The sequence below is a fragment of the Pygoscelis adeliae genome, unplaced genomic scaffold (genome assembly GCF_000699105.1).
Source record: "Pygoscelis adeliae isolate BGI_AS28 unplaced genomic scaffold, ASM69910v1 Scaffold339, whole genome shotgun sequence".
NCBI lineage: Eukaryota > Metazoa > Chordata > Aves > Sphenisciformes > Spheniscidae > Pygoscelis > Pygoscelis adeliae.
In genome coordinates, this window is record NW_008825544.1 from 100,252 (window position 1) to 116,461 (window position 16,210).

Consider the following 16,210-nt stretch of genomic DNA (forward strand, 5'->3'; position numbering starts at 1 on the left):
TTTCCTTGTGCATTGCCCAGGCACCGAGCGCCCTCTCCTGCCGTGAGCGAGGAAGGCAAGGCACGTCCGTGTCCGCTCCGCGGGAAGGAAGATGCTCTGCAAAAGGATGGTCCCAGGAGGCAGGGACCAAACTCCTCCCTTCCCCACTGCTAGGAAGGGGTCTGGGAGCTTTATCTGGTTCAACACCCGAGTTCAGTCCCCTCTGGGAGAGGAGACGTCCGTTCCCTCTCCTGTTTTACCCTGCCACTGCACTGAGCCTGGAGAGGGACAAGTCACCCAGCCCGGGAAGCCCGCACAGAGCCAGCTCAAACAAGTTACCAAACGTCTGAGACAGCCCAGGGAGAGCAGGAACAACGCTGCCACACACACCCCAGCGTCTCCCACTTGCTCTTCGAATGACAGATTTGACTCGCTTGGCCTCCAGCGCAGGGCACAAGCGCAAAGTAAACCAGCGATCCTGCTCAGGCATCGGTGGCTATGAGAGCCGGCAGCCCAAGCTCTGCTGCTCGAGGAAGCAGAGGAACGTCTGCCTCCTATGCGAGGCCCTCCCTCAGCTTCCATAAGGAGACAACAAGATGGAAAGAGCAAAAGGCTTCAGCTTTCTAATTCAGCCCTCTCCCCACATGTCTGAAGAGGGTGCTATGGTGAACCCCATCTTATGTGCATGGTTAGAGCTAATTCAGGTATGTCAAAGATTGCCAATCTTTTCTGGAAATACCTATCATTGCTGCTAGGATCAGGAGAGTATTTTTTATTCCCAAAGCAAGTTTGGTGAGCTTTAAGCAGCTCAGTTGGGCTGGCCCATCTTGGCTACGGGGTCACTTTGTGCTCCTACATGTTCTCATCTAGCCCACAGCTGTGCTAAGGAGGCTTTGCTGCAACAAGTGCTCCCTCTGCACCCACCTCCCCTTCCCTCTTCAGCAGAAAAAAAAAGGGAAAACTCTCATTCTTTACAAACAAGTCATTGAGAAGCAGACTTCCCCAGCAATTGCTTGAGTTACCTTTTCTAAGAAGCTGTCTTCTCCCTGAGAGCAGTGGGAAAGAGAGAAGAGGAAAAAGTATCGTTAAGAGAGAGAATGCACTCTCAGATTAAGCAGAAACCTAATTTGCATTACAAGAACCCACTGAATGCCAGGTCCTTCGCACATTTTGCTGACATGGCCAAAGTTAAACCTGCGGTGAGAGATTTGCCTGCCAATTAGCAAAAATCCTGCTCACATGATGCGCAACCTTGTCAGGATTTCTACAAACTCCTCAAAGGGACCTCGCAGCACCACTGTTCACTACCTAGCAAACAGTCAGGCCGCAGGCAGATGAGAGGTGTCCACCAGGAAGAAGTTCCCCTTCTTGAATCTTCCTGGTCAGAAGTAAATATCCCTGTATTATTTCAGCTATCTTCCCTTGTGACCAGGCCAGAGATAAAACATTCACTAGGCTAAATCTGTATTTCTGAGTGTGTGGCAGCTGTGGAGCTAACAGGCCCCCTAAGCAGCTTTGCGTATAGTCAGGGAAATGAGTGTTTGTGCTCAAAACCCCAGGCTGCTCGTCTGTTTCAACCTAATAGCATTAACACACTGCAAGGAGGAGCATGCCAAAGCCCCCTCCAGGCTGCCTGTCCAATCCCTCAGGCGATCCTGCAACGCAGCATCCATTGACCAGCGCAGTGCAGGCTGGCAGCATAAGACACTGTTCAGTGGAGTCCGCAGGCGGAAACAGAAGCAGGTTGCCCAAGCTGAGTTTTGGCAGATCGACCTTTCAGGGTGGGAGCAACCGAAACGCATTCGAGGGCTGATCTGGAAACACAGCCGCAGCCGCCACGGCACAGGGCATGCCTGGGAGGGAGCAGCATCTCGGGCTCCCCTGCGACTTCTGCAGTGCCTGCTTCCTTTGGAGGCTCACTGAGTTTTAACTCAGCCACAACAGACCGGACTCTTGCAGAGAACAGCTTGCTCCAAATATGAGCTGGCGCAGGTTCTTCTTCCAAGGCACAGGGGGAGGGACCGCAGTCACAGGTTTGGGACGCCAGATAGCCACGCTGCACAGGAGAGAGGCTCGTTTCATAACTGGGTGAGTCATCTCAACAGTCTCGCTACCACCTACCTGACTGCTTGCCCTGCTGTTCACCTCTCTTCCTGTAGCGTTCAGCACGATTAGCTCCGTGAGACTAACCTGTTCCCGAGAAAGATTCTTCAAGAGGCTTTTTAAAGCCCACACTAGGATCCCAAGGAAAAATAGGATGAGACACTAATACTGAAATCCTAAAGGTGAGATGCTCAAGTGACAGCAGCTTCTCCCAGGTGAACTAGGAGAGCCATTTCCAAACAAGCTCCCACCTACACTTCACTATCCTGCATGAAACTGCCTCTCAGACCCTTACTGACCTGCATTCTCCGGATCTCCCTCTGCTGAAGGCAACAGATACAGTCTAGCCAGGCTGAGAAAAATGCTTGATGCAGTGAATGACAAGCCCTAATACTACGGAAGCGCAGGAGGGAAAATGGTTCTTAATACCCAAACACACTGCCTTCCTTGCACACAGTCTAAACATCAGCTAAACACACATAACTGGACCAAAATGCTTCTGGGCTGCAGAGTGGTTAGCACGTGCACCACTCTCCCTTGCAGAAAGTGCTCAGCTTGTCCTGTCTCCAGGAATTTCTCAACTCACAGGTATGATGAAAACCAACAGACCTAAAATAGCTCTAACATGACAGTAGCTTTATAACTTAAGTGGCTAAATTTTGCTTTGGGCCGTTATACACCGTATTCCTTGAGCTTGCCTAACATGTTCCGATTGAAGTCCTGCAGTCACACTGACCTCACTGACACAAGAGACTGTTTCTTTGCTGCAGATACTGGGACAGGGTGCTCTTCTCCAATTGTTTTGCTTCCTGTACTTCTACACGTTTCACTGAATAACAGAAGAAGGAAACCTATAGGTAAAGGAAGCAGAAGAAGCCTCAAAGTGCACTTAGAAAAGTAATAGTGTGTGTCTGTGAGGGCAGAAGCTAACAGTCTCTCTTCGAGTTCCTATCTATCACACAAGAAGTCAGTGCTGAGCACTGAGCAGGAAAAAGCAGGTGGAAAAGCCACCAAGACTGATGAAACGCTCCAGACCAAGTTCAACACATTTCTAGAACAAGACTGACCTTCAGTCGTATCCTGAAAAGCATGAGGAGCCCGAGGCCTGCAACAGCTGCTTGAAGTGAGGCAGCAAACACCATATCTTGCCCCCTGGATTCTGCTTAGCCTGATCTTGTGATTACAAAAATCAAAATTCTGCTATAAAAACAGCCTTTCTGTACGTTGGGCCTGTGAGAAAAGTAGACACCTACAACAAAAGGTGGGAACTGGAAGAGGCAGCAAGAGGCACGGTGCAGCTGCTGAAGGGAAGAGAAAGAAGTGTAAGCAGATGGGAGTGGAAGCTGTCAAATCTACAGATGTGAAAAAGCAGCAGCTCACTGGACAAAAAAAATGCACGTAAGGATGAGACTGCAAGACAGGAGAAGAGAGGAAAGGTATCACATGTCAGAGAGACTAAAAGAACTGGGCTAATCTTTCAGGTGAACAAAAAAGAAATGGCTTTCCTGGCTAAACAAGAATGGGTAAATAGACTAAAACTCAGGAACTGCTACACCTCACTGAAGCAAGGGCAGAAAAGGCCATCAGAAGAGAGGAACGAACGCAGGCTGAAAACAAGAATTAAGATCCCCAAAATAGGGCTTAATCTCAGAAACAGCCATGAGATACCAAAAAGACAAAAGGTGACTAAGGCACAATTGCACCCCCTCACGCGCACACAAGTGGCTTCAGAAGGATGAATATTGATGCGAGGGGCCGGTGAAGCCTGGGGAGAGAAACGGTTATCTCTACACCACAGAAGAGCTTGCTCACTGCGGTCGGTGTGAGAGGAACTGGCCAGAGCGGCTGCGAGACTGGCCATTTGCTGAGCTGTGCTCATCAGTTCACCTAACAGCATCAAAGTCCTTTCTTCGGTCCTCCTGCTTCTGCTTGTTCCTTCCCCTGAGCCGTGCGAATGCCACAAGCGTCCAGAAGGAAAAGGATCCTGGAGCCCTCGTCACTGCAGAAGAAGCCTAGGCACCTCGGAGGAGAGCATTTCCATCATACCTCTTACGACACACCAGTGCCACACAGCTGAGCCTGCCAGCACCAAAATGACAGTAACACAAAACACAAGGTGCTGGGATCACTTTTTTGTCCCACCAAACAATACTTAGAACCTACTCAGAAATAGGGGATAAAGTACAGGCTGTCAAAAGCCATTGGTTGTGGTGGAGGGAAATAATAAAAGAGCACCTCAAGCTCTGGAAAAAGTAAATCAGCTCAGAGCCAGCACAGCTGAAGGCATTACTCCTGCTTTTAGGAGTAAACAGAAGGGAATATGCTCTCTCCCTGCTAAGAGAGCTGCTCCAGAACGCTGCTACTCACCAGGTCAATGAGTTTGGTGACAGGAACTTCTCGGATTGGTCGTCTCATCCGGCATAAGGCCTCCAGGGAGGTGCCAAAGCAGCTGGGCAGGTAGGTCCCACTGATGGTAAGGAAATAGTCCTTCCCTCGGTCCAAGTGAAGGACAAGAATATCCTCAATTTTATCCTCGCCAGAGTTCAGAAGGGTTACTGAGTCCTTACTGACGTACACGTCCAGGGAGATGTCCGTGCTCTCATCTGCAACAGACAGGACCTCTCAAGAACACGTAGACACTCTCCAAAAGCGATGAGAAGGACAAACATAGTGACAGGGACAAAGGCCACAAAACTGAGAAAGACAAACAGACAAGGATGATGGCAAGAAAAGTGAGACACAGGAAAGATGGTAAGGTCTGAATGGAGATGGAGTGGCAGTCTATACCAGTACACACTGTAGAAACCATGGTAAAACTCACCTGGCTCCAAGTAACCTTCACAAGGCTCGGCCCGAAGCCATGGCTTACAGTAGTGGCTATCGTTGAGCTTTGGGATGAAGGAGAAGTGACAGGTGACCTGCCCGTTATTGGTGATCTGGAACTTCTGCTTCTGCAGCTGACGGAACTTCACATTCTCAAACTCAAACTGCAGAGCAAAGAGAAAACACAGATCACGTTAGTGGCCACGATGGGACACGCAGCTCGGCACCCAGCCTCTGCAGTGGCAACCCATGACTGAGAAGTGCCCACACAATGCAGAGCTCCTAACAGAAGACCTGCCAAGAGGCCAAGACAAGATGTCCCTTGAAATCCAATTCCTGATCATGAGATAATAGATAAAGTTAAATTTCCTGTAATCCAGTTTACTGAATCAAAGTCTTTAAAAGTAGTCCTAGCACTTCTAAGGCTGCTGTGTTTGGGAAGTGGACAGTGATTCAGGTTTCATCCTCACTTCTCTCCTGCTTAGCTCCAGTGAAGGAAGGAAGTCGTTCTCCATTCTGTCCATTATACGAACGATGTCTTCAAACAACTTCCGATACTTCTGTTCATCCACAACCTTTACCTGTGGAAGATCAGAAAACACTCAGCAAAGTTTCTGACCAGCTTCACAGGAACTCTTTTGATCATGAGCAAACTGCAGAAGTGAAATATTTCTCTAAGCACTTGCTATCTGCAGCTGAAAGGCTAAGAGAATTTGCACGCATGGGTGCACCTCCAAGCTGCATATGCAACTTTACGCATATTTTACCTCTACAGATGTTACTAGGGTCTTTCTGGCCACGGATCACACTACTGGGAGATTACTGGGGGTGACCTCTGTGGGACAGCATTGGCATCCTGCAGCATTACTCATGATTCTCCAGAGGAAGAGGAGAAAAGCTCTCCTTTAAGGAAACTTGCGCTACCTAGGGAGCAGGAGGTAGCAAAAATGGACACGGACTGTCTCTATTCAGTAAGCTAGGAAACCCAGATCTGCTGCCAGCCATTCACCGAAGAAATTCAGATGCGAACCAGTGACACGCTCAACACATCAGAGGCAACACTGCAACAGCAGGCACAACCATTTACAGGTTTCTGCTGTGTCTCCTTGCAGAGGAGAGAAAACAGTAGCTCACCCATCCTAGTACAAGATATCATGGATTATACCCCAGAAGCTAAGCAGCATCATTAAAGCAGTCAATGGGAATGGCTTTCTATTTACTACATGACTACACCTGCTCGGGTAAACTCCAGCAATCACCTGCATTACTGTGGCATAACACTGTCCCGGTGCTACACAGCTAAGCTGCATTGCACATGAAGATGGCAGCTGCCGAGTTGTTTGCGGAGCAGAGGCTGGCACAGCTCCCAAACAGCAGCACACCTACACAGTGGACACACCTTATTTTTATTTACTCTGTCCCCTTGCAACAGCATTAGCAGAGGTGCCTTGGCTATGTAACCGCCTCCCGAAGCAATGCGTGACAATATTGTGATCCTACCCTAGCATATAAAAAAAAGTTACCCCGATGCAGAAAAGTGTGCTGACTGGCTTGTGGTCACTAGTCTTCAGGTCCATATGACTGCAATACCGGAGCTGATTTACGTTCCCTCCTCTCCAAAGGATTCGATCGCACCACGCTGGCACACGACACTTTCCACTACAAAGAATAACAGGTTACCAGGGAAATCCAACAATCCTAATAAACCATCCAAGCTGTTCCTCTTCCCAGCCAGGCAGCTCCCTCCACCCCCACCGTCAGTGACTGCATCAGCAGTGATGGGATGAACTCCTATCACTTCCCTCAACTTGAATACTATGTTATTTCTTCTGCTCTCTTCCCCTTTCCCTATACAGTAGCTAAAATTGCCATCCTTTCCAGCATCAGGAAACAGAATAACCTCAAACAAGACTGTTTCCACAGCCGGAAGCCATGTGTACCGTGACCCAAGCTGCACTAGTTTCTTTTGCTGCCAGATCTTTCTGCCCACTACAATCTGATCCATTGCTTACGGTTTCCACTACGGAAAGTCTACTCAGCTATTACTATTATGTTATGAAGTCTGAATCCTGGGTTACCTTTCTCCAGATTAACTACTGTGCTGATTCATAAACAAAGGCAGAGTAAAATCCAAGCGCTATATGGTTTGAAACTCCTTCTTGTGAGTTTCTCCATTTAGAGCAAGCTTCTGCAGCAGATGCATAAAAGTCTGTGGGAGGCACCAAGCAGAGAGCGGCAAGCAGGAACCACTGCTGCTATCGCAGAGTAGCCACCCCTGCAGTTGTGCAAGTCAGGGGACAGGATGACTCAGAAAGCGTGTTTCCTTATCTCTTCAATTCCTTTTGTACGTTTGTCTGTCCCTGGTAGCAGAAAAAACCCTCCAGTGCAGGGCCACCTGTGAGTTCATGCTTTACCTGCCTTCATCTATTGGAATCAGCAGCAACTGAGGTATAAGGCATGTGCCTGGTCAACGTATACAGGGTCTGCTTATTTCAGAAAGCAGGGGAAACGAAGGAGTACAAACTTGTCTGTGCACTCCAGCCATCACCATAACGCTGAGAGGTTATTTCCAGCTCTAGGAAGCAGGAAATCAAGTTTTGTGAGAAAGCGGTTTTTGTGGCATAGGTAAGTATGTCCATTGACAGCCGATTTACCTGGAGTCCCAGCGATCTGTTTTAGAGTCATATTTATACGTGGGGATGAATTTAATCTCTCCCTCGGTGAAATCTGCAAATGCTTTCTTCTGAGTGCGCTGAATATTCAGCTAAAGCAGAAAAAGAACACTTTTAAAAAAACCACAAAAACAAAAACAACAAACCACCTGTGGCCATGGGATTCACCAGACATCCCCCAAACTGCCTCTCAGACCTTATACCTTTAACAAAGGTAAAAATTCGACACATCAGTGGAATGTTTTCTAAACAGACTGAATACAAATTGGCAGAGCGCTGCTTACCAGACCATGCAGAAAGCATAAAACAATAGTTAAGGGAAATATTAATTGCTCCACTTGTGCTAAATGCCTTCATTAGTTTTCAGGCTTAAGCATCACCATCATTAATATTTCACTACCAATCATTTTAGCAAAAGCCTCCAGGAGTGCGCTTGGCTGACAACCTGTCACTACTTTCCTTTTCTCATTTACTTTTCTGAAAAATTTCCTAGTTGTTTTCCTCACAAAAATCTAAGCTATAGCTGTTTTCTGCATGAAGCTCCGCAGTACAGCAGAAAAGAGCCACAGAACAGAATCAATCAGATTTACTGTTAAGTAGTGTGTCAGAGATGATATCACACTATTTCTGTTCATGTTTCACAGGTACAATCCTTCATCTTAAAGGCACATCTGGTGCTGTCTCGGTTTTCAGTGTGCTGCAAAGAAATGCTGAGCAGGGAAGACCACAGCACAGAATTTAGGTCAGACTGGCTGAGCAGGGAGCCTTGGCTACAAGCGCTGGTCTCCAAATCAATACCTCTTCCAGAACACTGATTACAGCAGCTTTTGTTGCTGTTACAAATTCCTACGTTCTAGCTTGTAGTCTGTACGTAAGAGAGAACTCTTCCAATGAGATGCAGAGACACTTCTACGGTAATTGCCAGAGTCATCCAGTTAACCCCGGTATAATGTACGGTCTATTTTTGTTTAGGGGGTTGATGTCACCAGGACACCCAGAGCTCTGTCTAGGGTCTAGCGTCTATGGCAGAGTGTCTGCCAGCTCCTCCCAAGCACAGGCACATCTTAAACCAAGACGACCTCACAAGTACGGAGCAAACGTAAGCGGAGTTCACTGACCTGGTCGTATGTCAGCAATTTCTGAAGCTCATTCTTACTGATAAGACTTTTCACCTCACTGGCATCAGGGAGACAAAGCCTGTAGTTCAAGTCTCCTAGCCAGATGACAACACTGAAAACAAAGACAAACATGGAAAAGAAGAGCCAGTAGTTAGGATCGCAGGCCACACAGGGAAGAAGGGGCACAGGAGAATAGATGGCTTGTTGCTGGTGATTAAGGTTGAGACACATGGAAGACAAAAGAAGACATGAAAGATCGAGTCTGACAGCAGAAATTTCTAGCGGCAGCAGACACTACGGTACTAAGTCCATCTCCTTTAGAATCCCACATGGGATCGAAGACTTAGTTTAGTGGGAGACACTTGAGCTTGCCTCAGTCTTAAAAAAGCCTGAGAACACCACCAACTCTCTAATGAAGTGAAACCAGTGAATCTCACCAAGCTTCATAACCTCTCAAGCTACACAAAATCCACCCAGTATTCAGGCTCTCCTTGTGTACAGAAGAGGGCAATGGCAGAGCTCGTTAAGCAGAGCCTGCTTGTCAACCAGTTAGGCAGGCTGATGCACGTGTATCTGCGTGCTCATACCTCGTGTGATACCATGGTTTTACCAGTTCCTTTTCCACTGCCTTTCTTTCAACCAGATCAGGCCACTACTGTATCATCTACCTAGCAAAGACTGACTGATGCAGAATTGGCAAAAGCAGAGTTAGGCTCCTGTTGAGTTTACGACCTCCAAAATGTTATTGTCCTACCTCACTCATCAGCACCTGCTCTTACTCTGCTCCTCTCTGGGCTTTCAAACAGACCTACAGCTTTCTCATTACCAGCAGCTAAAGAAACATCTGTGGTATTCACTCATTACTCCATAAAGGTTTCATTTAAAGGTTAAAATCTAAACCCCTCTCTAGTATCAAAGCTCTTCCTGTTTATAGTCAAACCTCAAAAATTTCCATTAGTGGATTATGAAGGATAATCTAATAGTTGAAGTTTTTTCTGTACTAATCCACACCACATTTTATTTTCAGTTTTTAAATGGTTTAAATGTTAACTACAGAAGTATTAATCATTTGTATCAGGTCTAGGAAAACTTAATTTATATGCTTTGTTGTACACATTTGAGTTTGATTTGGATTATTTGGCACCACTGTCACCTCATTAAAAATAATAATAATTTAAAAAAAATAATCAAGTATCAGCTGCGTATCACCCAATTGATTTAAAAAGAAACTGAAACAGCAATCGTAAGCACTTGTTACTCAAAAAAGCCTAAACAGCATAGCCTCTGCCCATCCTGCTATCCCTTTTCTGCCCCTACTCATACTCCCATTTCCCATCACAAAACAAACCAACCTCGGTTTCTTCAAGCCCTGTAACGTTCAGCCATTGGCTCAGGAACGGTGCCTGCTGAAATGGAAGTATTATACACAACATGCAAGGAAAGGGCCGTTAGAGACAGGTCAAGTGTCTCTGACTTGACAGACAAGTCACCGCAGCAAGAAGGTGACCACGCAGTTTGACTGCAGAAGCTCTAGCACACCAGAGGCCTTGGCATTTTCAGTCATATTATTAAGCCAGAAAACTTATCTGCACGAAATCTCCTGTCGCTGTGATTCTGACTTGATTTGGATTATTCAACACCACTTTAAAAGGGAAAACAGCAACACAAACTTACTCGTGTTTCATGATGTTGAGCTGAGGTAGACTGTCATCAGGGGTTACAAAACTCATCCGAGCACAGATATCCTTATAATCCTGATTTCGCCGCTCGAAGTCCTCCACGTGAGCAGCAAGGTGGGAATTGACGATGCAGAAGGTCGTGTTGTGGAACACGAACCTCACCGCCACACCGCCCTTGTTGCCCTGGGGAGAGCAGGTATCAGCGGTCGTTAGAGAAGGCGGCAGGGGAGGCACCGGGGAGGAGACCGGAATGGCACAGACAGGTGAACAAAACCAGGCTGTGCCCTTTCTTGCGTGGATACACGGAAGCAACAAACTGGCCTCAGTGACTCACCATCTTTCCCATGATTCCCGTGCCCACAGACTCCGTCATGATCTCTCTGATATTGCTCAGCTGATCCTTCCTAGCAAATATGAGCAACATCATCCCAACCAGACGGACCATTTGCACCTGCAAAAATAAAAGGGATCCTGAGTTCCCAGAAAGGCAGTGGAAACACAGCTCTGATTTGCCTGCTCCGCCGGATGTTCTGCTTCTCTGGATCTCCCCGTTCCCCATCACGTCTTGTACTCAATCCCTGCTTGCAACACCACCCGAAGGGCCTCCTGTCCCAAAGCAAGGTTCTGGAGGACAATCTATCATCCCCCAATAGCCATCAGCTGTGCTGAGCTCACTACATTCCCCATTCTGGTGCTTCCCGACAAACAGGGCTGTCTTGCGAGGTAACAGAAACTTAACAAACACGTAGCAGACGTGTTCGTGAAGTCTCAGCCTTTTACACTAAGTTGTGCTCTAATCAGCAAAACCACCAGAGGAAGATACCGGGTGCTCTACTTAGGCATGTCGCAGAGAGCTGCTGGCTATGGCTGTCGCTGAGGGCTGCAGGTCCAGCTGGGAGTCGGTGCTCACCTTTGCTTACTCAGAACTACAGCAGAGCCAGTGACACGTGCTAGAGGGGAACGGACAGAAAAGTTCTTATTTCCCGAGGCAAACGTGCCTGACACACGGGGTATCGAAAGGCAGCCATCTCCGAGCTATACAAACTGTTTGCTCCTCAGAAAACACTCGTTCTCTAATGAAAAGAGTCTCTTTCTGGAGCTAAGAGGTTCTCCTCTACTGCAGAGCTCAACCCACAGGTGTTAACACAGTGCTGACGTGCACCGTCCCAGCAGGGATCTCAGGTCTGCCGCCGATTCTTTTACACGTGCTAAGCCAATGCACTTGCCAGTCCATGACCTCCCTGTACCTTCAAACAGCGGGGTCACAACTTTGAAAGCCAGCGACAAGGCCTAATCTTCTTGAGCAAAGTCTACACGCTCACTTTAGAGGCATAAAAACGTTAAGATGTGTTGGGATTAAGTCTATGTAGTGAGGGAAGAAGCTGAAGTCAGAGAATTCAACTGGAAGAGCCCAAGCACTCAGTCCACTCTGCAGGAGTGGAATTTGCATGCAGCCGCGAGTCCTGTCTACAGTTTCAGTCACTTCCCCCTGCCTGCAGCCAGATCCTGTTCGCTCCCTTTCACGAGGGTGGGAGAAATTCACCTAAAACTCAAGTAAAGCAAAGGGACGGGAACATGAGCCCCTCCGCAGTTCAGGTCATAACCCCTGGCTCCCTCTCGGTGAGTCTCAGTTCTGCAAGGTGCTCTGTTTTCCTGCTGTGATTACCTGTAACACATGCCACCGAGTTCAAATCAAAAGCAAGCAGGACAGGGGCGTGACAGTGAATGCATTGGCTAAGGAGGAAGGGGAAAGTAGTTAATGTATTTAGGGCTGGTACCTACAGCAGAAAGGTTTGCTACAGCAGAGAGAAAAAACAACAGCTTGCTCTAAACCAGCCAGAATAAAGTCCTGCTGCCACAACTGAAGCAATTCTGTCCCAAGGCAGCCGCCTCTGGAAGATTTCACCTCATAAATTATCCCATTCCTTCAAGGAAAAGCTATTAATTTAATTTACCAGCTCAAGTGACACCTTGCTTCTATAGTACAAAGGTGAGAGGGTAACACAGATAAAGAACTTGAACCCACTGCTATGATTCTATTGCGCATACTACTTCCCTGACACCAACCTCGTATTTTATAAAGTTATTTTGATCCCCACCTTTATAGATTTCTACTTCAAAGCACAATATCCCCCTGCAACTGTGGGGCAGAAATAGACTCCAGATTTAATTTGGCATACTTGACACACGCACAGGTACACACATGCCAAGTATACCTCCTTGGTTTCTCCAATCACCGCTCTTTGGGTCAGGTGAGGAAAGGGGAAGCCCATTTCTCTTTTCCTTCCCATCACGCCAACTCCACGACAAGACCCCAAGCACTGAACAGAACTCACTTTCTTATACTTAGCCTGAGGGTGCAGGGACTTCTCCACAGCAGCCAGCCATTCTTGCTCCTTTGCAGAATCAAAGTAGAAAAAGGCCTCCGTGCTAAGGTCCAGCTCCTGGAACCTAAAAAACCAAGCCAACTTAGCACATCCCACCTCTCCTGAATCATTCGCTTGCTTCTCTGAATGACTTGGTCTGTCAAGTGGTTTGCATTCAAACCATGAATCACACTGGCAAAATTTCCCGTAATTGTCTGGGAGAGGAAATAGACTCTCCAGATTTAATTTGGCATACTTGACACACGCACAGGTACACACATGCCAAGTATACCTCCTTGGTTTCTCCAATCACCACTCTTTGGGTCAGGTGAGGAAAGGGGAAGCCCATTTCTCTTTTCCTTCCCATCACGCCAACTCCACGACAAGACCCCAAGCACTGAACAGAACTCACTTTCTTATACTTAGCCTGAGGGTGCAGGGACTTCTCCACAGCAGCCAGCCATTCTTGCTCCTTTGCAGAATCAAAGTAGAAAAAGGCCTCCGTGCTAAGGTCCAGCTCCTGGAACCTAAAAAACCAAGCCAACTTAGCACATCCCACCTCTCCTGCAGATCATCCCCTTTCTACAGGAAGGTCCGATGTGAAACCTCGAGCAACAGCTCTTCTTGGAAGAGAAGCTCCTTATTCCCACTTGCTAAATAAAGCAGCAGAATTTCACCACAGTGCCTCTGAGACCCTACTGCCATACACTCCAGCAACCATCTCTCTGAGAAGTATGACTTTAGGCAGAGGACGACCAGAGAGCTCTGCGGATGCCTCAAGGAAAATCTATTTTGTTATGTCACGCCGGCCTCGTTTAACTCGATACTCTGCCTCATCACGCACAGGTACACACATGCCAAGTATACCTCCTTGGTTTCTCCAATCACCGCTCTTTGGGTCAGGTGAGGAAAGGGGAAGCCCATTTCTCTTTTCCTTCCCATCACGCCAACTCCACGACAAGACCCCAAGCACTGAACAGAACTCACTTTCTTATACTTAGCCTGAGGGTGCAGGGACTTCTCCACAGCAGCCAGCCATTCTTGCTCCTTTGCAGAATCAAAGTAGAAAAAGGCCTCCGTGCTAAGGTCCAGCTCCTGGAACCTAAAAAACCAAGCCAACTTAGCACATCCCACCTCTCCTGCAGATCATCCCCTTTCTACAGGAAGGTCCGATGTGAAACCTCGAGCAACAGCTCTTCTTGGAAGAGAAGCTCCTTATTCCCACTTGCTAAATAAAGCAGCAGAATTTCACCACAGTGCCTCTGAGACCCTACTGCCATACACTCCAGCAACCATCTCTCTGAGAAGTATGACTTTAGGCAGAGGACGACCAGAGAGCTCTGCGGATGCCTCAAGGAAAATCTATTTTGTTATGTCACGCCGGCCTCGTTTAACTCGATACTCTGCCTCATCCAAATGGCTCTTTCCCCTCAGACAGCTCTTCTGAGACATAGCTCAGCTTTGTGGAACCTCTGAGAACACGACAGGAACTTAAAACAAATACAGCCCACCAGTACCCAAGCAAAAGCAACAAGAAACCCAGCACCCTAAGTAAATGTGAGGTCATGGCTACTCACCCGATGCAATAGAAGTCTGGAGGCTCTGTGTCACACACCAGCCAGGGTTCCAAGCTGCTGTCTGGAGACTGCCCGTTCACATTCCACGTTCCCACAAAAAATCTACGACACAAAAGCAGCTGAACTGTTAGAAAACACAGTAACAACCGCACCAGCCCAGCCTCTCCAGTGCACGCGCAGCAGCATTCAGGCCGGGAGCAGACACAACACATGCGCAGGGCCGTGCCAACTGTGGGGCAACTGAAAATTCTTCTAGGCGTGGCTCATTTTCAGTGACACTTATCTCGGGGATTTTGCAGAATGCTACAAAACTAAAGACATTTCACCGGGCCCGGCGAACATCTGGCTCTTTTAGCATGATGTCATGTGGGGCAACACTAAGACAGTGTGGTGGGATGTCTGCCTTTATCCTCTTTCTGCCCAACTGCTTCAGTCTTACTTGAGGGTCAAGAGATCTGACACACACAGGGGAAGAGACGCAAAAGGAGAAGCTGCACCGCAGGCACTTATTGACTTTCAGTCTGCACCGACCCGCGTCTAGCCGCCCAGGCTGGCCACACATCAGCAGCCGCCAGATTTCAAACCTGGGCTAGATTTGAGTTCACAGAAGAGATTCAACAGCTTTGTCTCTATGCACGCTGTTCCTCAGCCACAGCTCTAACCTGAAGTTGTGAAGGTTGACATATGCCTTCTCTCTCTTGGCAAGCACATGTTTGATGAGGCCTTCTCTTTGTCCCGACTGGGTGCTGGGCAAAAACATTTTGCGCATAGTGTTGGTCACTTTTGGCTGGTCTCTTGATGTACCTTCTCTCTCTCGGTGAAATCTAGGAAGGAAGCAAAAGCAGAATTAAAACTGGTTCTGCTGTCTAGGAAGAGAAGGGAAAAAGGGAACAGATTCACCACATTACTTACTGCCTATTTTGAGGCACGGGAGGAGGTGGGGGCTCCCGGCGAGATCCCGTTTGATGGTTTTGCATGTTTCTTTTATCTTCTAGGCTTAGAGCGTTGAAGTCATCCTCAAACCCCAGAGCTCCTATAATGAAAAAACCAAGCGCGATGCCCTGAGAAACAATTCAAAGCAGCTCAGATCAAGAAGGAAAAAATACAACTCTGCAGAAAGTGAAAAAGCAAATGATAATAGCAATATATCAACAAGTCATCAGCCTCAGGGAATGAGAGAAAGGGGTACTCACCGCAAGTCAAGGCAGGAGGGAGCTTAACATAGACAAACCAAGGCACTAGGCAGAAGACAGCACTCAAGAAGGAATGAATGGTCCAGGGCAACAGAATCCGAGGACCGAGACGTTTTATTTTGTGCAGGGTGACGTGAAGTGAAGAAATGGGGCAGAGGCCAGACTGCTGAGTGCAGGGTCAGACACAGCTGCCCATCCCCGAGTGCCCCATTACCGTACAGACCACAGAGCATACAGAGGTGACAGTACCCGAAGAAGAGGCCTGCAATAGACCTGGGAGGTTCTTCTCCACCTGATGCCAGCTGGCCGAGTCCTTAGGTTCAGGAAGAGAAGCTTTCAGGTGGGCTGGAAAAAAAATCAGCCCCGTCAGAAACTGCTGGCAGCCAGAGGATTTCACAAACGCAACTATAGCTCTGCTTACCTTCCTGTATGCTCTGCACTTCTGAAAGGAATCCTAAGCAACGCTCCTCATCAGGGATTTCAAAGAGCCGCTCCGCTGTCTCATCACCTTGTATCCGGACCTTACAGCCTGCTTCAGGCATAAACACAGACTCACAGAGTCAGTCAAGGCTGGTTCACAGATATTATGCCCCGAGAGTGACCAGGCTTTCTAGGTATCCTTTGAGCTCATTAACGAAAGCCAACTTCCAGCTATTGCTTCCGATAGAAACCTGCACCTAAACTAGTTTCCCTGCGCTTC

The 16,210-nt window shown here is 47.8% G+C and overlaps 1 protein-coding gene across 1 annotated transcript in view; it reads right to left on the reverse strand.

Moving 5' to 3' along the window:
- Nucleotides 1-16,210, reverse strand: part of OCRL (oculocerebrorenal syndrome of Lowe) — a 22,521-nt gene that overhangs the window by 4,476 nt on the left and 1,835 nt on the right. Inside the window, exons 4-18 of the mRNA XM_009332000.1 lie at nt 15,932-16,042; nt 15,760-15,855; nt 15,230-15,350; nt 14,980-15,141; nt 14,318-14,419; nt 13,728-13,842; nt 10,709-10,825; nt 10,370-10,557; nt 8,696-8,807; nt 7,560-7,669; nt 6,429-6,564; nt 5,376-5,486; nt 4,904-5,069; nt 4,450-4,685; nt 1,002-1,025 (exon numbers count right to left, since the gene is read on the reverse strand). Of these exons, the coding sequence (XP_009330275.1) occupies nt 1,002-1,025; nt 4,450-4,685; nt 4,904-5,069; nt 5,376-5,486; nt 6,429-6,564; nt 7,560-7,669; nt 8,696-8,807; nt 10,370-10,557; nt 10,709-10,825; nt 13,728-13,842; nt 14,318-14,419; nt 14,980-15,141; nt 15,230-15,350; nt 15,760-15,855; nt 15,932-16,042 (1,907 nt within the window). The remainder of the gene's footprint in view (nt 1-1,001; nt 1,026-4,449; nt 4,686-4,903; nt 5,070-5,375; nt 5,487-6,428; nt 6,565-7,559; nt 7,670-8,695; nt 8,808-10,369; nt 10,558-10,708; nt 10,826-13,727; nt 13,843-14,317; nt 14,420-14,979; nt 15,142-15,229; nt 15,351-15,759; nt 15,856-15,931; nt 16,043-16,210) is intronic.